The sequence below is a fragment of the Rhinolophus sinicus genome, linkage group LG14 (assembly GCF_036562045.2).
Source record: "Rhinolophus sinicus isolate RSC01 linkage group LG14, ASM3656204v1, whole genome shotgun sequence".
Taxonomy (NCBI): Eukaryota; Metazoa; Chordata; class Mammalia; order Chiroptera; family Rhinolophidae; genus Rhinolophus; species Rhinolophus sinicus.
This window is the reverse complement of record NC_133763.1, coordinates 52,168,816-52,192,354: the sequence shown is the minus strand read 5'-3', so window position 1 is coordinate 52,192,354 and position 23,539 is coordinate 52,168,816. Positions and strand designations below refer to the sequence as shown.

Sequence of the window (23,539 nt, the reverse complement as noted above, 5' to 3'; positions counted from 1 at the left end):
TGTATTTCTATGGTGTCTATTGTCACTTCTCCTCTTTCATTTCTGATTTTATTAATTTGGGTCCTCTCTTTTTTTGATGAGTCTGGCTAAAAGTTTGTTGATTTTGTTTATTTTCTCGAAAAAAACAGCTGTTGGATTCATTGATCTTTTATATATATATATATATGTCTCTATTCCATTTATTTCCACTCTGATCTTTATTATCTCCTTCTTTGTACTCCCTTTGGGTTTATTTTGCTGTTCTCTTTCCAGATCCCTTAAGTGTAAGGGTAAACTCTTGATTTGTGATTTTTCTTGTTTCTTTAGGTACTATGAATTTCCCCCTTAAGACTGCTTTCACTGCACCCCATAGATTTTGGGTCATTGTGTTTTCATTTTCATTTGTCTCAAGATACTTTTGATTTCTTCCTTGATCTCATTGTTGACCCATTCATTATTTAGTAACATGTTATTCAACCTCCATGTTTTTATGTGTCTTCCAGTTTTTTTCCTGTGGTTGATTTCTAATTTCATAGCACTGTGGTCAGAGAAGACAATTGGTATGATTTCAATTTTCTTAAATTTATCAAGACTTGCTTTGTGGCCTAACATGTGGTCTATCTTGGAAAATGTTCCATGTGCACTTGAGAAGAATGTGTATTCTGCAGCTTTGGGGTGAAATGCTCTGAAAATATTGATTAAATCCAACTGGTCCAATGTGTCATTTAAGGCTGCTGTTTCCATATTTATTTTCCATCTGGGAGACCTGTCCCTTGTTGTCAGAGGTGTGTTGAAGTTCCCTACTGTGATAGTGTTTCTGTTGATCTCTGTCTTTATGTCAGTCTATATCTGTTTTATATATTTAGGTGCTCCTATGTTGGGTGCATAGATGTTTACTAGGGTTATGTCCTCTTGTCGGATCAATCCCTTTATTATTATATAGTGCCCATCTTTGTCTTTTAATATATTCTTCATTTTAAAGTCTATTTTGTCAGATACAGGTATTGCTACTCCAGCTTTTTTCTCATTTCCATTTGCATGAAATATCTTACTCCAATCCTTCACTTTCAGCCTGTGTGTGTCTTTTGATCTGAGGTGAGTCTCTTGTATATAGCATATGCAAGGGTCTTGTTTTCTTATCCACTCAGCCACCCTATGTCTTTGATTGGAGAATTTAATCCATTTACATTTAAAGTGATTATTGATAGGTACATAGTTATTGCCATTTTGTTATTTGCAGTTAGATTGTTTTCATCTTTCTTCTGCTTACAGAAGCCCTTTTAATATTTCCTGCAATGCTGGCTTGGTGATAATGAATTCTTTTCTGGGAAACTCTTTATCTCTCCTTCAATTTTAAATGATAGCCTTGCTGAATGAAGCAATCTAGGTTGTAGGCCTTTGTTTTTCATCACTTTGAATACCTCCTGCCACTCCCTTCTGGCCTACATATAAATATAGATATAGATATAGATATGGTGTGTGTTTACTTATTTATTTATTTATACAGTTGACCTTGAACAATGTGTTTGAACTGTGTGGGTACACTTACTCGTATATGCAGATTTTTTTTTTCAATAAGTACTGTAAATGTATTGTCTCTTCCATGTGATTTCCTTAATAACATTTTCTCTAGCTTACTTTATTGGAAGACCACAGTATATAATACATATAACATATACAATATGTGTTAATCGACTGTTTATATTATCGGTAAGGCTTCCGGTCAACAGTGGGCTAACAGTTACTTTTTGGGGAGTCAAAACTTGTATGCAGATTTTTGACTAAAGGGGTTCATCACCTTTATATATATTCATATGCATATATATATATATATATATATATATATATATATATATATATATATATATATATATGGTACCTACCTAAGGTATTTCACTAAACTAGTAACAACCAAACATTACAGGGCATCAGAAACAAACAGCTCAGCTGGAGGTCCAGTTAATATGGCTTCCTGAGCTTCACTCCCAGAGTCTCTGCTTCAGTGGGTCTGAGGTGACGCATTTGCACGTCTCACAAGCTCTTAGGTGACACTGATGCTGCTGGTCCAGATACCAGACTTTGAGAACTGGTGTTCCTGGCTGCAAGCAGTGAATATTTGTCAATAAATAATGGAAGGGGTGGATTTCACATAAAGAGCCTCAGTTTTTCTTTATACAGCACAGGGTTTGACCAGTGGTCACCCTGACATTGCAGGGCTTGACCCCTGGGCAAGGGAAAGCCATTCAGAGCCGGGCCCCACACTGGTGGAGCTGGGACAGTGGGGCCCTCTGGGGCACCAGCTCAGACCTGCAGGGCCAGACCAGAGCTGTCCCCTGCTGTCCTCCTAAGAGGAGCCCCGTTCAGGCCCTCTAGACCCTGGTTGCCTTGGGCTGTCCCCCTCTGGAGAACAGCTGTCCTCGGGTACACTCAGTCCTCATCTGCAGCGAGTGGGAGGGAGAGGCACCCCTTGCCTCCCCTGCCTGTCCGAGCCCCACCTTCATGCTGCTGAGACCACCCATCCCTAGTGGGATTTGGGTGCAATGGAGGAATACAGAGCCAGCCTCAGACACTCCCTTTTCTATTTTGTAAGAAAGAAGGAAGGAAGGAAGGAAGGAAGGAAGGAAGGAAGGAAGGAAGGAAGGAAGGAAGGAAGGAAGGAGAAAAAAGAAAGAAAGGCGAGCAAATAGTTTATTTGGAAAGAAAGAAGAGCGTACCCTGTGCAGAGTACTGCAGAAAGCCTGCACAGGCTCCCTTCTCCCCTCCCCTGTCTCCACAGAGGCCACACGTCTATGACAATGGCCCCAGAGCTGGCTGACCTGTCCAACCCAGGCCTGAAGACTTTTACCCCTCGATTAAGGAGCAGGAGTTGTCTTCTCTGTTCCCTCATTCCTTGTGCCTTTCCATCCACCCCTTCCCAGGAGGGGCCAGGGATGCTGCAAGGAGACAGAAAACCCACAAGGCAGCCCACCTGGTCTAGTGTAAGGAAAGTTCAACTATGGGTACATTACACCCAAGAAAAAAAATAACGAATGAGAAAACAAAGCCCATCCCAGAGAATCAGGAAGGAGTAACAAACCGGCGTTACACAGGACTCAGGCTCTGAGGGTAGAATCATCTTTATTGTTACATGGCCCTCTCTTGTTCCTGGTCTTGGGTTGCTCATCAGGACAGATGCTGGCTCCTGCTGCCAACCCACCAGCTTTACTGAGCAGCCAGTCGCCTGACCCAGGAGAAGCGAGGGACTTCAGGGATATTCTGACTGCACCTACATGGGAGTTTCCAACCTAGTTGGGCAGGTAAGACAGACACCTGAAAAGTGAACTAATTCAAGAGATGTTGCAAGGCAGTTGCCATGTGGATGGTGTGGACGATGCAATGAGCTCTAGGATGTCAGCCAGGCTTCTGTGGGTAGGAGCAAGCAGAGAAGGCTCCAAGGAAGAGGTCTTGAAAGATGGGTTGAGTTTCAGATGCTGGGAGGAGCGGAGAAGTGGCCTAGGAATGGGGGGTGGAGTGAACAGAGGCTGGGAGGCAGGGACCTCTAAGGTATGTCCTAGGGAACACCCAAGCTGTGCCCTGGTGGCCTGACTGGTCTGGCTAGAACTGAGGACGTGTTCATGGGAGGAGGCAGACGAGAGGCGGGGGAGGTGTCTGAGACCCAGGTGTGGGGCCCGTGACGACAGGCAAAGGAGTTTGGACATCACCTCTGCAGCAGGAAACCTCAACGTCCTTGGAGAGATGCCAACGAGAACCCCGAAATGGTGGCTGCTGGGAAAGGAAGGGCATTTTCAGGGCAGGAGGCTTCAGACAGGCTTCTTTAAAAATAGGCACTCTTTGCTCCATCATAGGCTCCACCTTTCCCTCCAACACTGGTGCCTCCTTTAGCTCCATAACCTCCCAGACCCTGTGGCTCTGGAAACACATCACAAGGTGCGTAGCTAGCACCACTCTCGCCGCACTGGGCATAACCGGCTGGGCCACAGCTGGGGGCCTCCGTGTCCAGGTGGTATGGACGCGACTCCTGACAGCCTAGGTCTCCTGAGCTTGGCATCGGATTTGGGCCTGAGCACGGGCTGGGACAGCAGCGAGGCTGTGCAGGGGGCTCCGGGCTTCGGCAGGGCGCTGGGAGGGGAATTGGCCCCGGAATCTGACACGGCTCTGGGCGCTCCCGGGGCTGCGGCTGTGGACGTGGCTCTTTAGACTCATGCTGCGCTGGGCGAGGACGGGGGGCTGGACTCGGTTCCGGAAACACACGAGGTTCCGAAAGTTGCCGCGGTGGAGGACACGGGCGGGGCTCTGGGCTAGGGCACCGTTCTGGGCGTGGACATGCACGTGGGGCAGGAAGTGGATATCGCGGCAGTGATGGCTCCCGGCACTGATCAAATCGCCGGGGTGGACATGGGTCTGCACATGACCTCAGGTCCGGGCAGGAGGCACGACACGGGGATCGTGGAGCGCAGCTCTCGAAGCGGCGTCTGATGGGAGGAATCTGAACCGGGCACCTCTGCGGAGGGACCTGCCTGGGGCAGCAGGGCGAGGAAATCTCGACTCGGCACTTAGGTCCACTTCTCTGAGAGCAGCTTGCAGGGGGAGCCCTACAACAGCCGCTGTGATAGATGGGTTCGGAGCGGCGGGGCGGGGTGCAATAGTTGGAGGAGCCAGAAGAGCTTCTGGGGGGCTGGCAGCTGCCGTAGCGGGGCTCAGAGCGCCGCGGTGGGGAACAGCTGTGGTAGGCAGGCTGCAGCGGGCGAGGAGCGGGGCATCTGCTGGTGCTCTGAGAGCGGCACTGCTGCGTGGAGAAGCTCCTGTAAGAGCCCTGGGTCTGGCACTGGGGTGCCTGAGTCCTAAAGGGAGCCCGAGACTGACGCTGGGGGCCACCGCCGCTGAAGGAGCCCTGATACTGGCACTGAGTGGAGAATCTTTGCTGAGTCTGGCAAGCTGGGGAACGTGCTACATAAGTCTGGCGGGGTTGGGGGGCTGGGCAGGGTACGTAGGTCTGAACTGGGTGTTCCACATAGTAAGTTTCTGTGTAACACATGGGAGCACAGTCTACATAACACGTCTGAACAGGGCTGGGGGCTGCACACTGCACGTAGCAAACCTCCGACTGGCACGGAGCCTGGCACAGAACCTGGCATGGAGCCTGGCACAGAGTCTGGCCCATCACCGGCATGGTCTGGGATTGGCACGGAGCCTGGCACTTCACCTTGGTGGTTTTAGACTTGGATGAGGCCTGGCATTTCACTGCCGTGGTCTGGGACTGGCAGGGAGCCTGGCACGTCACCTGGGAGACTTGAACTGGGCATGGTGCAGGGCACTCCACAATCTGCATCTCACCAGGGGCTTGGACCACCACCGGGCTCGCTGCACAGGCAGACGGGGAGGGATAGAAGGAAGAACCCTTCACACAGCACTGGGGGGGCGGCAGGCAATACTGAATGTACTGCTGGTCACACATGGTTCCGATGCAGATGGGTGAGCACGACCTGAGGGTAGAAAATCAGGCTTAGGGGGGTGGGAATTGGGCAGGAGGGGCTGGGATCAAGCGGAAGACACCCTGCTTCTTCCCTGCCCTTTCCTCCCCCACCCTCCACCTTCACCCGAGAATCCTTACTGAGTTAGCTGGACCCAAGATTAGTCACCGTTGCCCAGGAGACCTGCCTTGGCTGTGCCAAACGACCTGACTGAGGTCCTGATCTGAGGTCGTGTCCCCGGCACAGCCAGGGCTACCGGTGTCTAGTGTCTCCTAGAGGGTGGGCATACGTGTGTCCAGTACCAGAGGACACTGATGACAAGACAAGTCCCATCACTGGGGGTGGGGGGGATGGTGAGGGGGTGGTCCTACGTGGTGGGAGGGAGCGCTACAGAAGGAGAGGAAACCCTGCTCCCAAGACTGTAGCCCAAAGGGGGGCCTCCACACCTGCATTTACTGGCAACACACACGTGTGCAAACATGTAAAACTGCACATATGGGAATAAGCACTCAGGCACCATCTGCACTCAAAGCATCCACTGGACAGTAAAGGATCCAATCAGTTATTTACCGGGCAGCTCAAACCCAGCATAAGATGTTTGCTTCTCCACATGCCATCACTTTAGGTGAATTTGTTTAAACAGGCTCTCAGGGACGTATGCAAAACAGGTACATACAGAACACAAGCCTTGGAAAGTCTCAGGACCCACACAGCAACTTGCTCCTTCATCACCTCGAGCTTCAGAAAGGTTTTCTCTCCAGCGCCTCTGGGAGGCAGAGTGGACTAACCAAGTCCACCCAGAAAGAGGGGATAACCCAGAAAGTGCCAGCGCCCTAGTTGCGTGACTGGTATTCAGCCACTTGTCAAGCCTGGGCCTCAGGAGCATTACAAACGTGAGGTGGGGGATGCGGGTACACTCTCCGACACCACACCCCATCAGGGAGACACAGAGGGCTCCCCCCACCACTACCTGCCCTCCCCACATCTGCCTGCTCACGTCCAGGCAGCTGAGTGACCAGCACAGCCAGGGGGCTGATTTGCTGCCCAGCTCATCCAACAAAACACTTCTCGATAAAGCTCCTGAAATTCTGAAACTGCATCTCCTGAAAGGCAAAGCCTCAGGTTTCCACTTAGAGAAAATATCTAAATGCACATGCCCTTGGGGATGGAACCCTCCTCCACCCAACTCTGTTCACAAGGTGTAAGTTACTAAGGCGTCTTTCCAGGGAGGCAGATGCTGATGAGGAAAAATGGTCCCTGAGGAAGAGGCAGGGGCCGTCGCAGGCGAATACACTGATTTTGGTACCTCAGTTCTTCACAGACTCCACAGATGTTTGTCTCATGTCCCTGAAAAGTCCACCAGACTTTTCTCCTCTGGCTCCCAGCTTTCCCCTCACAATGCCTCGCCCCCATGATTCTGAGCCCCCACTGAGCATCAGCTCCACCCCAATCCCAGGACCCAGCCCCCAGACTCACCTTGTTCGAGACAAGCAGTCGTCCAGGCTGAGGCATCTGGACAGAGGGCTGTTTTTATATGAAGGGTTTGGGTCTGGCTTAGGCCATGAGACAACAGTTTGGCATCTGCCTGTCTCGTCAGCCAGGCTGGCATTCCAGCATCCTGTCCCCTCCCTGTGTACCTGTCCTTGCAGTCACCTACAGAGTATGGGAGTGTCTCACCTCAGTGCCAAAGCTTTTGCAAAGCAATCTGCAAGGAGCAGATTCTGTGTCTTCCGCCTTTTGCACCCTGTCAGTTTCTTCTCCACACTTAGAAGATCTGGTGGTGGAGTTGATGAGCGGTGACAAAGTTATCTTTTCTCCTGAAAGATGATTCCAGGCCCCTACCTTCTTCCTTGTCTGAGATTCTCACCAGATAGATAGAAAAATGGACAAGTGCCCCATCTGGAAGCAGTTAAAATCACCTCTAGGACAGGGGTAACTCTACAGAATGAAGAGACTGTTGGGTCAGAGCTGAGTCTGACATTCCAGGTTGGCTACTTACAGCTGTGTGATCTTTAGAGCTGAGCGAACTATTAATTTACTCATCAGCAAAATGGAGGTAATCAAATCTCCTGTGCCGAGTTATAGTGAGGGTTAGGGCAAATATTTTATGCAAAGGCATCCAGTCAAAGATGACATTCAGAATGTCCAGCATCCACTCCTTGTAACTGTGCACCAAGCAGCAGGGGCAGCTGGACGGACGGCTGCCTGCAGCATCCCAGGCCTGCATGGGGCAACCTGAAGGCTTCACGGCAGGTGTAGCCATCGCGTCATCCTTTAAGACAGCCCATGTGCAGGAAGCAGATAATGAACTGGCATCCTGGGAGCCAGATATGGTCAAGATGGGATAGCGCCTTGTCTTTTACCTACATCATTATTACTCGCGTCATTTTGTAGGTAATCATTAATACGGAGAACGAGAGAGATTCTTCTTAAGATTACAGACATCCAGCTTTCTTCTCCCCCGTTTCCCCGAAAATAAGACCTAGCTGGACAATTTGCTCTAATGCATCTTTTGGAGCAAAAAGTAATATAAGACCTGGTATTATATTATATTATATTATATTATATTATATTATATTTATTATGTTGTATTGTATTATATTATATTTATTATATTGTATTGTATTATATTATATTATATTGTATTATATTATATTTATTATATTGTATTGTATTGTATTATATTATATTATATTATATTATATTGACCCAATCTTATATTATAGTAAAATAAGGTCTTATATTAATGTTTGCTCCAAAAGTCACATTAGAACTGATGGTCCGGCTAGGTCTTATTTCCGGGGAAACACGGTGAGGTCCAGAGACCTGGCATAGGTGAGCCGACCTGAGCGCTACTTGATTGACACACCTGCCCCTCTTAAATAGAGCATCTATTTTTATGTCCTATGCTTCTCCATCATCCTTTACTATACACACAATGCAACGCAAAAGATAAGCTTCCGTTTATTATTTTGCCTGTGTTCTTGTTTTCCTTTGGTGAAATGAAAAGGGAAGTGAAATAATCCTTCCGCCTAGATCATTTCACTCGCTTATGAAGCTGTCCAGCCCCTGGAGGCACTTCAGATTCTGACCCAGGTTGTGAGCAGAAACTGTAGGTTTAGACAGATCCGGGTTGAATCTGAGCCCTAGTACTTTCTCGTGGGGTGAAACGGACTTAATCTCCATGGGCTCAGATTCCTTATCTATAAAACAGAAAGAAGGAAAGGTAGGAGGAAGAAGAAGAAGTAGAAAAGTCATAGGACCATTGCGTGAATTCAATGAGATACCAAATGTAAAGTACTTAGCATTTAATTAACCACTTAGCACTCTGGGCTTTCCTCTCCTCATAGGAAGGTGAGAATGAAAATACTCCGCCAGGTTCTCAGTGAAGCTAAAATCAGATCATGGGTCTGAGAGTGCTTTGGGGTCCATGAACCTATGAAATCCCTCCCACGGGGAAGTCTGTCCAGATCAACCTCACTTTAGAGTCTGAATTCTGGATTCCATCACTCATTCCCCACGGGGCTCCAGATACCGTTTCAAACCTGAGTAGCCCCAGAGCCTTGCAGAATGTCAGCTCAACAAGGACCACCAGGGATTTTCTGGTCCCACTCTGTCAGCCAATAGACGAGGATTCTGAAGCCCAGAGAGAGAGACGAACCTTCTGGAGACCAAAAGCTAATGACTGCCTTGGAGGTCCCAGATCCCAGGTAGCTCGAGTGCCAGAGGAGAACTCCTTCCCCTACAGCAATGAAGTTGTTTGTCTGATCACACAATTTGCCAAGGTGCTCTGGACCTGGACAGCCTAGGGGCTTGGTGTTGGCTTAGAAGGTATTCACGAAAGCAGCGAGCTAGGAGAACTCCGAACATAGACCAGCTGGCCTCACCAGAATGTAAATTCTTGAATCCTAATGGCTGTATCTCTCCCACTCATCTCTTGAGAGCATGTGAACTTCTTGAAGGAGGACTCTCTATCTTATTTATCTTGGTATCTCTAGATTCCTGACTTAATATGAGTCTGTTGATTAATGGATGGAGAGATGAGTGGAAGGATGGCAGAAGTTGGGCTTGGTTCACACACGTCTTAAACCACTGGAGAATGAGTGGACATTGTTCAATCCAGAGACTAGAGAGAGCTGCAACGCTTGCTACTTCCTGCTTCTTTCTTCTTATTTAGAGAAGTGGAAAGGGGGGGTGGGGGGTGGGAGAAGAAAAGATTGCAGAAGACCATGAGGCTAGGTATTCGAGTTTTCAACCATATGACTTTAGAGCCTTGTCACTAAGCCAAAAGTAACACAGCATCTTGCTCCTGATATTCTTTTTTTTTTTTTTTTTATGTGAATGGTCCTAAATTGGAAAGTTGTCATTGGTTAAAGACGGAATTAGTACTGAGATTATGTAAAGGCTGGGATAAATACGGTGTATTATTTTGTTTCTCCAGTGAGGTTTAAAACTTACAAAGGACATTCCTTATTTGGACATGTCTTCAAAGTAAATTGTTCCTTTAGGTAAGACTCAGTGTGGCCTTCTCATCTACATTTTTTAAGGCTTTTTGCTTCTGTGCTTAATCAATTCAATGTGGCAAAAAAAAAACCCACCTCATTATTATATCCCTTTATAAAGCCTCCTCCCAAGGTCCCATCTCAGAGAATGGCTCATCCAGACCACGTCTTAATCTAGGAACCTGGGAATCACCCTTGACCCTCCTTCTACCTTAGTCCAATATAGAATCCCACACAATGTTCACTCCACTTTATAATTGCTCTCAAACATACCCCACACTGCCCACCCCCATCACCCCCGCCATATCTCGTCTTCGTGATCTGTATGGACTGGTGCAATAGTCTCCTCACTGTTGTCTCTGTCTCTTGTCTTCCCTTCTTCCATGTAACTTCCAAAATAGCCACAAGAGGGATCTTCAAACCCCCTCCCCCCTCAAAAGCTGGCCCCAATCTTCTATACCCCACAGAGCATCAAACGAAGCCGTACATAGTGGTTTTCATTGTCCACCCATGTCTTGATATTCAAAATGGCAGACCCTTGTAAATGTCTCCTCTTTCCGGAATGGCCTTTCATCTCTTCTCCATGGATGGAACTATTGCTCATCATTTGAGGCAACTCCAATGTGATTTCTTTTGTAATGTTCCCTGACTCCCCAAAACTATGACTCACTCTGTGCTCTGGCTGTGCCTTAGACACACCCCATCATCGGAGTTGTCATGTGTTCTCTGTTTATTTACATTCCTGTCTGCCATGTGACCTATGAACTCCTCAAGGAAAAGAAGTTACAGTGTACAAATCGTTGTATCCCAGAAATGGGCACTGGGCCAGAGCATAGCATTTATGTCATCTTGTTGATGACATGATTTCATTTTCATGCATGTAAACACACACAGACCCAAGCACATGCACATAGAAGTCTAGCATATGTATATCTTACCCTGCATTTTATGGGTCAGTTTGTTTCATTATCTATTGAAATATAATAAGTGGATATATGATAATATAAAGGCCGTATTGAAGCCCCATGCAGTAGCAAAGAAACAGAAGGTTTAGATAGATAAAAGATTAGATAGATAGATAGATAGATAGATAGATAGATAGATAGATGTGCTAAAGGCAGTGGTTATCTCCAGAGACAGGTCATTAATGTTAGGAAAAGGTACAGATAGATGGGGATATATATATGTATGTCTCACACACATTATTCCTCCTTGGGATGACTGCTGCATTTATACCTCCCCTGTTAATAGTCATTTTCTCAAGCGCTCTATGCTAAATGGGTAAGATCTTAATTCATGAAGTGGAGCTTATTAAATCCAGTTCACTCAACAAATATTCACAGATCACCTATTCCTAGAAGTGGATTAGAAGAGTCATCATGCATTCACTCAGCAAACACTCGCTGAGCACCTACGAGTATTCACAGCCTCTACCCTCAGGGAGCTTACCGTCTACCAAGGAAAATAGGTCAGCAGACATCTGTAATGCTTGGGCAGGGCTGGTAGAGGTACCCACTGAGTGGGGCCACACAAAGAGGCACCCAAAGAAAGGAGAATCAGGAGGCACTGCCTTCCACAGGCTTTGCCTTCTCACTCGGGAGAAAAAGCCACACACACGCACCAGTGGGGGAATGGGACCATGAGCCTCCACACGTGAAACCGGGGGGTCCAGAGCACACAAAACAGCAAGTGGATGGGGTAGAGTTCCCAGGTTTAGCAAATAAAAATATAGGATGCCCACCTGAGTTTCAATTTCAGGGAGACAACAAATATATTGTAGTATATGTATGCCTCACGGGGCTGGAGCAATTGAAAAAGACATTTCTATACTAATACAGATTGAAGGAATGATGGTGATAACTGATGATGCTGACGCATTCATTCATTCATTCGCTATTGGGTATTTACTGTGTATAAAGCATTATGCTGCGTCCTGGGGATACAGTGATAAGATCAACAAACAAACAGATGTAGCCCCTGTTGTTAGTCTTTGGTCGAGAAGACAGACGTTAATCAAAGCCGATGACACCGCTGAGTAGCACTTGGCAGGAGGCCTCCGCAGAGCAATGCGAGCTGCCTAGGGGTGCCTCCCATGGGGGAGCTGCCCTGCCCAGGGAGACGGGAAAGGGCTTTCCTGAAGAGACGGACATGGGGCTGAGACCTGGGGATAAGGATGAGTATAGGAGTGGGAAGGGCATGCTAGGACAGGGGAACAGCGTGTGCGAAGGGGCAGCTCGGGGGACAGGAGATTGTACAGTGCGCTCATGGAACTGAAAGCAGGAAGAAGGGCCAGCTGGTCTATATCCTGAGGTGGCTGGCAGGTATTTCGAGCTGACGTGTGACAGGATCAGACTCTGGGTGCCCTGTGAAGGATGGAGTCGGGGAGCTGGAGCAGAAGCAGGGTCATGGTGTGGACCCTATTTGTCTTAACCCAGGAAATGGGTTGGTGGCGTGCACCAGCAGACACCATCAACGCTGTATCTTATTTAATCTCAACAATTAGAGCCCACAGTTAGGAGGCTGAGTGCCCAGGGCATGGCAAGGTCTTTGGGGACAGACAGGCCTGGTCTTATCTGTCACTCTCCCTCTTGCCGGCTGCTGGCAGGGCAAGCTGCTCACTCTCAGAGCCTTGGTTAGTTTCACCGCATGTGAAATGTAAACAATATTAGCTCCGTAGGTTGTTATAAAGGCTAAGCCACAGACCCTCAGTCAGGGTAAGTATCATCGTCATCGTGATATTATGGCTATTGCTTAGCATTACAGCTGCTTTGGTTACATTAGGACGCTGACCTAACGGACAAGCCATCATTTCTGAAACAGTTTGCAATGAGCCCAGTTATGTGGAGAGTATAAGCCTGGTCGTGTGACTTGAGAAATAATGAAAAGAGTAAGGGGCTGGGCTTCACGCTCTGGTCTCAGCTCTCGGACAGATTCCCATGTGGCCTCTTCAAATCTCTGTGCATTCACGTCTCTGGCGGTTGGTTGTGTTTTTCTTGCTTACTCACCGAAGATGTTATGAAAACGCGACCCATGTTAGGACCCTTCTTCAAATGAACATAAGTGAGCATGAGAGCCACCGCCTCTGTACACGTGTGACATTTGCAGTCCCCAACCCAGCGACTGACCAGAGGGGACACAGTCCCTTTCCCAGATTAGAGGACAAGGTCACCGAACTTGCTCTGGGTGTCTGTCCTGGGGGTTGTCTGAATAGGGCAGTGCACGCCCTGGTGTGTTTGGAACCCGAACTGGGCGACGCCGCTCAGAGAAGCACTGACCCACAGGGAGGGGGTGCAGGGAGGGGTGCTGTGTGCGACACATCGCAGGCAAGGAGGAGAGTTGCTGGAAGAAGAGACTTTATTTTTCCCACGGTGGGATGTAGGGCCTGATGGGTCCACAGAGGGGTGAGCAGGCTGAGGGGTCAGGGAGGTTGTGGGGAGCCCTGGGGGAAGACTTCAAGGCCCTCACACGCCAGAGCAGAAGAAAGGGTGTGAAGGGGAAGCTCAGAGGCCGGTCCACGATCCTGGGGTCCTTCCATTGCTGCTCCTTGGTGGGCAAGACCCAGCTCAGCAGCAGCCCCCAGAGCCGTGGCAGCAGCCGGAGCCCCCCGACGGCTCAGACTCACAGCACTCGGGGCTCTGGTGACGGCGCCGGTGGAAGAGACGGGGCCTGTGGTGGTGGCTTAGGCAGCAGCCGCCACCCCCAGAGTTGGAGCCACAGCAGCCCCCAGAGCTGGGGCCACAGCAGGAGGAGACTGGAGGGGGACAAGGGGCTGGGCACTGGGGAGGGCACTTTGGGGGGCATTTTGGGGGGCATTTCGGGGCGGGGCACGGAGAACACTTGGGAGGGCACTTGGGAGGGGGCTGGCACTGCTGCTGGTTCTGCTGGCAGGACATGTCGGCAGAAGTTCAGTCAACCTGAGAGAAACAAACAAAAGAAATGAGCACAAGCTCTGGGGTTCGTTCATGTTGTTTCCTTTCCCCCGGCTTCCACAGGAGCCTTCATTTCCTCGAAAACAAACCATAACCAATATCCCCTTTCCTTGTCCACGTTGCTTCCGTTATGTACACTCACCGTCTCCCTACACGGGCTCCAAAGTCAGCCCCCCAGAAGCCTTCTTGTCCCCAAAGGACACAAAACAATGCACTCGTTTCTGGCCCATAATCTCAAGGACATCAGAAGGACAGGTTTTTTCCCATCCCTCACCCCCCAGGGACTCCTTCCTCAGCCGCTTCCTTCTCTGCGCCCCCCTCACAGTCCCGGCCTCCTTTGCAAGCCCTCACCTGGTCAGTGGAGCAGGCAGGAGCTGTCGCTGTCAGGGCTGGGACTGAGCAGCCCAGGGCTGGAACCCTTTTATCCCGGACCTGGTGCCTCCCAGCAGTGAGACACAGCCTGTGCATGCAGAGCAGGGGCTTTCCCAACCTGGGATGAGGTGAGTGTCCTCACACTCAAGCCCCAGGGCTCCAGGATGTCCCTGCTCAGGGCCACACGGAATCCCGGAAGGAGGAACCTGCCCTGGTGTCCGCTGCCCAGGCCCGCCGCGGCCAGCCATTCCACCTGCATGCATTCACTCTTTCATGAACCCTTGGGCCCAGAATTTTGCAAGGTCATAGTGACACAAAGGTGTTGCAGGTTGCTTTTAGGGGCTGACGGTCTTGGAGGATGACGTGGTGAGCAATGGACTGTGTGTTACGTGCCACGTGAGCTTGACCTTTCGTTGGCGTTCCTCATAGCTCTGACCTCAGTGCAGTCTCATGGTTTTTCTATGTGTCTGGCTACCCTCGGAACGCTGTGAAAGCTGTACATGGTCCCTACATCTCCGGATGGCCTGTGTGGTCCAGTGTGTGGCACAATAAACTTAGGATGAAGAGTCAACACCAGGAAAGAGGAAGGCAGATGAGACGCTTATGAGACATGGAGGCAAACGTAGGTAGGTGCACGTCAGCCTGTTGGCCTCCAAAACCCCTTCCGCTACGACTGGGTATTAGTTCCTAGAAGCATATTACTTAAGAGCCCAGTTCAAGGGAATAAGATCAGATGGGCAGAATGTGGACCTGGAAAAATCTACAGGGGGGCAGGGAAGGCTTTGAGGAATGTGGTACCTTGAGGAATGTGACACACAGGGGGACAGTCCCCCCATCAGAGAGAACAGGGAACTGGAGATGTGAAAGAGCTTGGCCCTCCCAGCAGATGTTTTGCTTAAGGTTGAAGGTGAAGACTGGAAGAGCCTGTGAATTGGAACAGCTGAGTTACTGAGCTGCTGTCCTCTACAGGTAGCTACTTACAGAGAAGAGAAATAACATAGACTCACGTGGATTTCTTTAAGTTGACATTATTTACACATCTACTAATCAGTAAACACAGGGTCAGACTGCTGTGAATAAGGAATTATCACTAATTTTAATGAGCTCACATCGAAGTTGGGGCATGTTTTTAGAGAATAGAGAAATCCTAGGATGAGGTTTGCCAGGGTTTGAGTCATACATGGAAGGGCGCCACCTCACACACACTGGGTTGATTCCTGGGTAGTTAAATAACCACTTGACGATGAGCAAGTGGAGAAGGTTGCTGTGGGAGAGATCATGCTGAGAAACAGAGACACACAGTGGAAGACAGAACTGGGCCCAGAATCTTGGGGCAAGTCCAACTTTTCATGGGTAAGCAATGGAGATGGAAAAATGTAGGCATCTAAGAAAGAACGTCGAGATACCTGGCTTGAAAAATCACGAGGAAACCGTGGAAAGGGAATTTCAAAAAAGAAAAAGGTGCCCATATTGTCAAATGGTATAGATGGCTTCCATTAGATTTGGCAAGTTTAAAAGCATTGGTGACTTTGGAAATAGTCGTTTCAATGGGGAGGGCTGAAATAACTTACAATAACTTTGGAAAGGAGTCGTGTAGAAAAGGCAGAGATCGCTTTTTCAGGAAGTGTAAGAAATCCATGAGTAACGAAGTAGAAAAGAAATAGAATGAAGGTACCACTATTTTAATCCATTGCAGTCGAAACAAGGTCATGATGCCAAGTGGGCTATGAGACGTGTGGGGTGTGGATTCCAAGAGCCACAGCAGCAACAAGAGGGGAGACTTTGATTCGCGTTAAAAATGGTTTGTTCAGGAGCCAATGATAATCAATGAAGGTGATGGTGATACTGACCCTCATCATACCTCCTGTCAAGATAGACTAGAGCTGACATTGGAGGAACAAAGGACTGAGAGAAAAGAGGGCGCTGACTAAAGATGAATAGGAGATATTGCAGGGTATTCGCCGAAAAGAAGTTTTGGAGTCAGAGATTTAAGTTGGCATCTCTACTACTCTGTGGGTAAGCTGCGCCATCCTAAGCAAGTTGTATTTTCTGAGCCATAGCTTCATGGTCTGCAAAACAGTGATGGCAGTACTTCTTATTTGTAAGCAAAAAATGAGACATTGCCTGCCAAGCACTAGACATAGTAGCACCTGGGTAGCTGGACTTCACGTAGTGGTAGCTACTTCCCCAATGACTATTCCTGCGATACGTCACATGTTTTGGTATCTTAATAGGCGTTATTCTGCCTAGCATGATTTTCTTGTCACAGAGTGGAACTGATATTCCGGAAGTTTTGTTGTCCTATTTTCCTTGTTGGACTCCACGGAGGCCAACAGGTGGAGACTCCTGGAGATAAAGATGAAGAATTTCAAACTGATTCTCCCATTTGTAATGAATGTCCCTAAATACTAAGGGTTTGTTTTGACTATTAAAATTGTTCTAAGATCTTATTAAGAAAAGAAAAAAAAAAAGAAAAAGTTCTATAAAAAAAAAAAAAAAAGAATGAGGGGTAGGTGTGTCTCATTCGATACCAGTTCTTAAACCCGTTCTGTGTACACAGTATTGTACTAGTTAACAGGGAGGACTCAGAGAGACTTGCAAACCACGCTTATCTTCCAAGATAGTCTTATAAAAAATTACCAACTAACAACAAGCAAGCTCTCGTCTCACTTTACCATGAGGCAGACAGAGACTGCCAGAGGCAAGGTTATTCTCTGTGAATCCAAGGTGTGAATCTCTGAAGGCAGAGTCTGAGCAATGCAGGTGAGCAGAGGTGGAGATGTGAAGGGTGGATGCAGAGGTGTAGAGACCTCTACTGAGAGCCACAGGTGTTAAGAGTGAGACATAGAGATGTGCAAAGTAAGAGGTCTCTGGACGTCTTCTATGTAATTAGGTTAATAATAATATGAAAATAACGGGGAAGAGGTGGTGATGTGCGGTAATTATAATTAAGAGATCTACAATTCTTTGCATGTAACGTGAAACTAAAGGACCACATATTACTCTCTAATTGAATTAATGATTCTTAATGTTGTGGGCTCTCAGAGAAGGAAAGTATTCTTATGGGCTAAAACCATTAGGCTTCTCTTTAGGAGAATTATAATGAATGAAAATCGCAATAGGATTGATGTTAATGGTGGTTGAATAGCCATAGGTCAATGGACTCAACCAAGGCACACACGAAGTAAAATGAATATATATTAACCTGAATAGTTTCCATTATTTCTTAGAGCGACAAGGATTCATTTCCTCCTCAAACGTGTTTATTTGCTAAACTCACAATTAAAAGAAAAGAGTTCTTTTAATAGTTCCTAGTTTCTACAGGGTGCCTGGTCTAGTAGGTTAGGATGGCGTCCCAGCAGAATGTCGCTGTGAGTTGCACACGAGGGCCGGCCACGCGCATCTCTGAGAATATTAATCACTGTCGGTCTTTCTCATCCATTTGGTGCTGTGCATACTACTCCGCCCCCTCTTGCCTCCGTGGCCAGCCCACTCCAACACCCACGTGTCTCACAGCGGCCTGTGAATCTAGTTATCAACAGCCATCAGCTGGGTGGAGAGGCTGACACCAATGACAAGGAATGACATCTGATTGTGACATTTTCCCAGCCACCTTCTGTGTGAGGATCTGGCCTATATTCCCTCCTAGTCAAGCCCTGAGTCCAGCAGAGAGGCTGTCATCTTACCTGGTTGCCCTACTCCCTACACCTGAAAAAGCATTGTGACTGGTTATCCATCGTACCACTATCTCGTGTTCGGTTTCTTGGAAAGAACGTTGAAGAAGATTCAACGTATTGCAGACTGTCCGAGACAGAAAAGGTCCTTAGTGGTGCTCTCACCCCGTCTTCATTTTACAGAGGAGGAAACTGAGGCTCAAAGAGGTGGTGTATTCCCTGTTACAGAAAGAATTGTGGCAGAGCTGGGAAACGAGCACAGGTGGGAGAAGCCGGGGGACAACACTAATTTGTAATATCAAGTTACACATTTTCATCATTGTATCCGTAAGGAAAACCTCCTTTCCTGGCATTTTGTTGTAGAACTATGAAATTCCAAGCCACGAGAATCCCGTAATACTTTTCATCTGATACGATTGTCACTCTCTCACTCTCTAAGTTGCCTTTCAGATTTACTGACAAAACCCCACCAACCAGGAACAGAAAAGTGGCCTACCATATTGTGGACCTAATATGTGCTAGGTACAGGCAGTTTTATGAGACACGATCCCTGCGAGTGGAGAGATCATATAACTTGTCTGAAGTCACAGGATCAGGAAATGGACCTGTCTGACTCAAAAGCGCCCCCCATCTTACCATGACACTGGCTGTTGTCCCCTTTCCCCCCAGTATCTGCCAGGTAGTTCAGACAAGGCATCTCATTGCTCAGATACGAGAAGCGTCACATGTACAGTGACTAGCACAGTGCCCAGCACATAGTAGGCCCTCAAGAAATAAAGGGCAGTTCCCTCTGTCCTTCCTGGTAGGTGTCGAGGCCAGATCTGAGTCATTTTTCTTTTGGATATTTAATGACATTGGTGATACATTCATATACAACATATGTGTGATATAAGATATAAAAATTTAGATGTATATGACTATATTTTTATTTATTAATTTTGGGAAATATTATGAAGTCTACTGTGTTTCCCCGAAAATAAGACCTAGCGAGGCTCCTGAGCAGCTGTGGGCTCTGGGAGAATTGAAGACGAGAGAAAATGGGGTATTTCGAAGTATGTTATGAACTGGATTCCCCACAATATTTTCTGATACATCAGTGCTGGGCTGGACTTCTGGGATGCGTTCTCTGTAGAAACTCGACCTCTTCTGGGATTGTTTTGCTCTGTCTGGCTTATGTGTAAGCAATTCTTAGGCAAAGACCTGATGGATACCATCCAATCTCAGTGCGGTCATCCCTGGACAAAGGTGTGGACTTGGGCGCCGCTAAACTGTTGGAGCTGGATAAACTCCATGTTTATCCCTGCATGTCTGCTACTTCTCTAACTCAGAAATATATATATATAAACCGTTACAGGCTCATGTTAATTGCAGAACAAGCAGCCCTTGACTTCCTACATCCCAGGTATCACTTGATACTACAGACGAAATCGTGGTTCTGGGAAAAGCTGTCCCCAGCTCTGAGTTGGGGCGCAGTGACTGGGCCGCAAGTTTATAGGGCTGGACGGAGGGATGGAGGCTGATTTGTGGAGCCACAGGTGATAAAGACCGTCAACGGCAGCCTGGCCTTCGAGATGCGTTTCTGTGCGTGTCCCAGGGTGACTCAACAGAGCTGGCCTAGGAGCAAACTCGAGATGCCCCGCTCCTGTTCACCCCTCCTTGATGCATTTGCCAAACGTTTTGTCTCCTGTGCACGCCCCAGGTCTTACAAGGTGGCTTTGCACAGCAGTTGTCTGTCTATATTTTGAATGCGTGTGTTTACAGTCTGGTTATAAAAATTCACCCCCAAGCCTCCAGAGTTAGCAAAACAATGGGGAAGGATGTGCTACTGGGGAAGGCGACTGGCCTTTGTCCCACGAGGCCCCCCGTTCTCTTGGAGATCTCTCACTCACTGCCAGGGCCAACATGCGGAATGTGTACCTGCCTCAGGGGAGTCCCAGCCTCTTCCCTTGGGTCTTTGCCCCATGGCCTCAGGAGGGCAAGCCTGTCTGATGAGAAAGATAACCCAGAAGCCACCACGGGGCCCAGCCACCCGCACAGCAGGCAGGACCATCGTCCAGAGGTCCTCCCGAGCAGATCGGACCTCACACTCCCTTCCACCTCCAGGAAGACGAACTCTGAGTTTACACGCCGAGAACACGTTACCGTGAGGATGTCGGCATGGCCAAACCCTCTTCTCAGACTAAGCCGAGGGAAGGCAAGAGCCACCCTCCAACCCCTAGATCTGCAGCCTCGGACCCTGCTAACTGCTTAGGGGAGTTTATTGGCTGTGTTCTAGAATGAACGCACAGGGGTCCCAGGCTGCGGTTGCACCAATCTCCATCTTCTTGGTCATGTCCACCCCGACCTTTCCTGTTGCTGAAAAGCAAGAGTAAGAGAGGAAAGCAGAAGTGTTTCCGATGGAAAAGCCTACGCATGGATCACATGAACAGACAAGAAGTCACTGAGTTGCATTTGAAGCTTTATTCTTGCCAAAGTTTGGGGGTTGCACTAACTTTGGCAGGTGGCCTTGATAAAGAAGCAAAGCGCAGGGGGGAAGCGATGAGGGGCTGCATTACTGGGACACAGGGGAGGGGGCCAGGGGCCTGCGAAGCTCCAGGAGGTGGAGCAGACGGTGCATTCGGGAGGCAGCGGAGTTGTTCTGTGTTTAACAGCAGCAGTCGTCCTCGTCCTCGCCGCAGTTGTCACAGCAGGCGGGGCCTCGGGACCTCATGGGAATAATGCCCAAACAGCAGCACTCGGAACAGCAGCCCCCAGAGCTGCAGCATCCGCTGTCCTCACAGCAGCCTGATGACCCTGAGTTGCAGTTCTGGGGCCGCTGCACCCAGCGTCTCAGGGGGCTCACCCCGAAGGTTCGGGGAGCCAAGCAGCTGTAGCTGGTGGAACAGGGGGCTGAGCACGGATCAGGGACACAGCACTGGCCGGCCGCGCCACTTGCAGCACCCTGAGCGTAGTAGGTCTGGTACGAAGAAGGGTACTGGACATAGTACATCGGGGTCTGGCATGGAGCTGCGTATTTCACATAGGACGTCTGGCACGGAGCTGGGCACTTCACATACGTCTGGCAAGGAGCTGCACATTTCACGAGGGTTTGTGTTGGGCATGGAGCTGGGCATTTCACGCAGGTTTGCGGTGGGCACGGAGCTGGACATTTCACGAGGGTTTGTGTTGGGCATGGAGCTGGGCATTTCACGCAGGTTTGCGGTGGGCATGGAGCTGGGCATTTCACGCAGGTTTGAGGTGGGCATGGAGCTGCGCATTTCACGTAGGTTTGCGTTGGGCACGGAGCTACGCATTTCACGTAGGTCGTTGGGCATGGAGCTGGGCACGTCACATACGTCTGGCAGGGAGCTGCGTATTTCACGACGGTTTGAGGTGGGCAAGGAGCTGCGCATTTCACAGCGGTAACGTTGGCACTTCCCACAGCCCCCAATCCCGAACCTTTCACACAGGATGGAGGTAACTGCACCAGTTTCTGCTGGTCACACATCTTTCTGTGGCTTTGCAAAATCTGCAAAGAAAGAGTTCATCAGAACTAGATTTCCAGGGATGCAGTCAGCATTCCCTTTGCATAGAGGGGTCTGTAAGCAGTGGCCTTCCCAGAAGGTCATAGGCAGCCAGAAGCTGTACACCTGACATTAAGATAGACTCAGAGCCACGGATCCTAGGCTCAGCTCTTGAGCCTTTACCTGGCTGTGTGACTTTGGACAAATCACTGCTCACCTCTGGGCTTCAGTTTCCCCAATGAAAAATGTAGGGCTGGAAAGAGTGATGTCTGCGTTTTTACTCAACCCTCTAAGCGTCCTCTCTCCTTGCTCACTTCAGTGTCTGCCTTGTGAATTCTCCTTGGAAAATTGTTTCCCACCTTGCCACCAGGCTTTCCTTCGTCCTTCCCAGCCAGGCACACCCAGGGCTGGCAAATCCATGTCGATAGACCTGAGCCAATACCAGTCTCAGGCTGAGCCCGGCAGGGTCAAATCTGAGGGAGTTTCCACCATTTGCCTTTTGGATCAGCTAGACTATCCTTTTACCTCACTCACGGACCCAGGAGAGGACTGCACAACTGCACTCAGAGAGAGAGAGGGCGGTGACCTAGGCCTTTGGAAACCTACTCTCCTGCAGGCCTGATGGCTCAGCTCGCATCTCCTCTCTCTGCCGATGCTCCAGCTGTTGCCATCGGGCTCCTTCAGCGGCTGTCCTGTGTCTACCTCATCCCCGGGTTCTCCACGCCAATGTCCCCAAGGCTCTCTTTCATGCTACGTCGTTACCCAGGCATAGAGACTTACCCTCTTGGTGACAGGAGCAAGACTGGAAGAAGGCAGTGATCTGAGCAACCGACAGTCGGGCAGACCTTTTATAGGTCACAAAGGGCAGCCGTGAGGCAATTTAATGGCATCTGAATGAAGCAGCAGAGGTCACGAGGACGAGGGCTGGCATTGCATTGGTGAGATTCCTCCCCACTATGCTGGGATCTACCAGTCACAGGCAGGGCGTGTCTCTGCTTGGCACTGAATTTTTCCAAACGCGAGATAAGGGACTCCTGTGGCCTTCTTCATGAAACAAGTCAGTCTTCTTTTTCTAGAATTTGGGACAGATGCCTATGAGATCTGTCCCTAGGAAGCTGTTTCTAGGTCACTGGAGTGTTCAAGGACTTGTCCCAGATGAGGTTGGCCTCTCCACGTTTCATCCGCTGTGCCAAAAGTGACGCTGCATGTCCCCAGCCTAAATGGTGTGTCCTTTCTGAGGGCGTCCATGGTGGCTCCTCCTGGTCTGCGTTGCTGGACACGGAAAGTTTGGCTCCGTGGTCTCTGCCTCAATATGGCAGCAAAGCCCTCAAGAAATGGTTTGTCCCATGGACTGGCAGGTTATTCTAAGCTTATTCAGGAAATAAGGGCAAGTGCTGGATGATCCCGGGCCCCAGGCTCTACATCTAGGCTGTCTGTTCTCGTGCCCTATGACCTCCCCCAGCCTCACTTTCCTGGGCCTCACTACCCCTCCTAGAGCCCCAAGAACTCAGCACGGGAGGAAATCCAGCCAAAGGAACCTGCGTGGTAACAGTAGTAGTAGAATCTAACATTTAATTGAATGCTTTTGATGTGCCAAGCAGTTGATGAAACACCTATGGTCCTTATAGATGGTCCTGTCACTGAGGCCCTGAAAGATTAAGGAAGTGACCCACTGTCCCACAGCAAGCAAGTAGAGACACTAGAATTCCAGTGCAGGCGGTCTGCTTTCGTCACTACAATACACTGCCTTTTATTTCTGGATAAGTGTCGACCCTTGATGTTTTGTGTCCTGTCATTTCCCCCGTGCAGGGTGGACAGGGAGAGAGCGGGGGATCAGCTGTGTCGAGCACTTCCTGTGTACTGAATACTGTCCTACTTCTTACCTGTGCACCTCTTTGATCTGCACAGTAACCCTGGGAGGTAGGCTAGTTAGCCCTATTTTTACAGAAAAGGAAACTAAGACCCAAAGGCCTAACTAGCTCCCCAAGGCCATCCCATCGGTAGGCAGTGGAGTAGCATTTGAACCCAAGCTTGTGCAGTTTCAGGGCCCACGCTCTCCCCACCGAGCGCACTGGGGTGCCCAATGCAGACGGTTACCTTGATCCTGAA

The 23,539-nt window shown here is 49.0% G+C and overlaps 3 protein-coding genes across 3 annotated transcripts; all 3 read right to left on the bottom strand.

Moving 5' to 3' along the window:
- Positions 1 to 3,083: 3,083 nt before the first annotated feature.
- KPRP (keratinocyte proline rich protein) lies at positions 3,084 to 6,957 on the bottom strand. The gene is made up of 2 exons (XM_019739828.2): positions 6,927 to 6,957; positions 3,084 to 5,462 (listed from the first exon to the last, which is right to left on the bottom strand). The coding sequence occupies exon 2, from the start codon at positions 5,432 to 5,434 to the stop codon at positions 3,794 to 3,796; it is 1,641 nt and encodes a 546-aa protein (XP_019595387.2). The 5' UTR covers positions 5,435 to 5,462; positions 6,927 to 6,957; the 3' UTR covers positions 3,084 to 3,793.
- A 6,338-nt stretch (positions 6,958 to 13,295) lies between these two features.
- On the bottom strand, positions 13,296 to 13,845 carry LOC109451584 (late cornified envelope protein 2A). The gene has a single exon (XM_019739913.2). The coding sequence runs from the start codon at positions 13,843 to 13,845 to the stop codon at positions 13,516 to 13,518; it is 330 nt and encodes a 109-aa protein (XP_019595472.1). The 3' UTR covers positions 13,296 to 13,515.
- A 6,532-nt stretch (positions 13,846 to 20,377) lies between these two features.
- On the bottom strand, positions 20,378 to 22,264 carry KPLCE (KPRP N-terminal and LCE C-terminal like protein). Its single transcript, XM_074318809.1, has 2 exons — positions 22,211 to 22,264; positions 20,378 to 21,435 (listed from the first exon to the last, which is right to left on the bottom strand). The coding sequence occupies exon 2, from the start codon at positions 21,412 to 21,414 to the stop codon at positions 20,572 to 20,574; it is 843 nt and encodes a 280-aa protein (XP_074174910.1). The 5' UTR covers positions 21,415 to 21,435; positions 22,211 to 22,264; the 3' UTR covers positions 20,378 to 20,571.
- Positions 22,265 to 23,539: the final 1,275 nt, after the last annotated feature.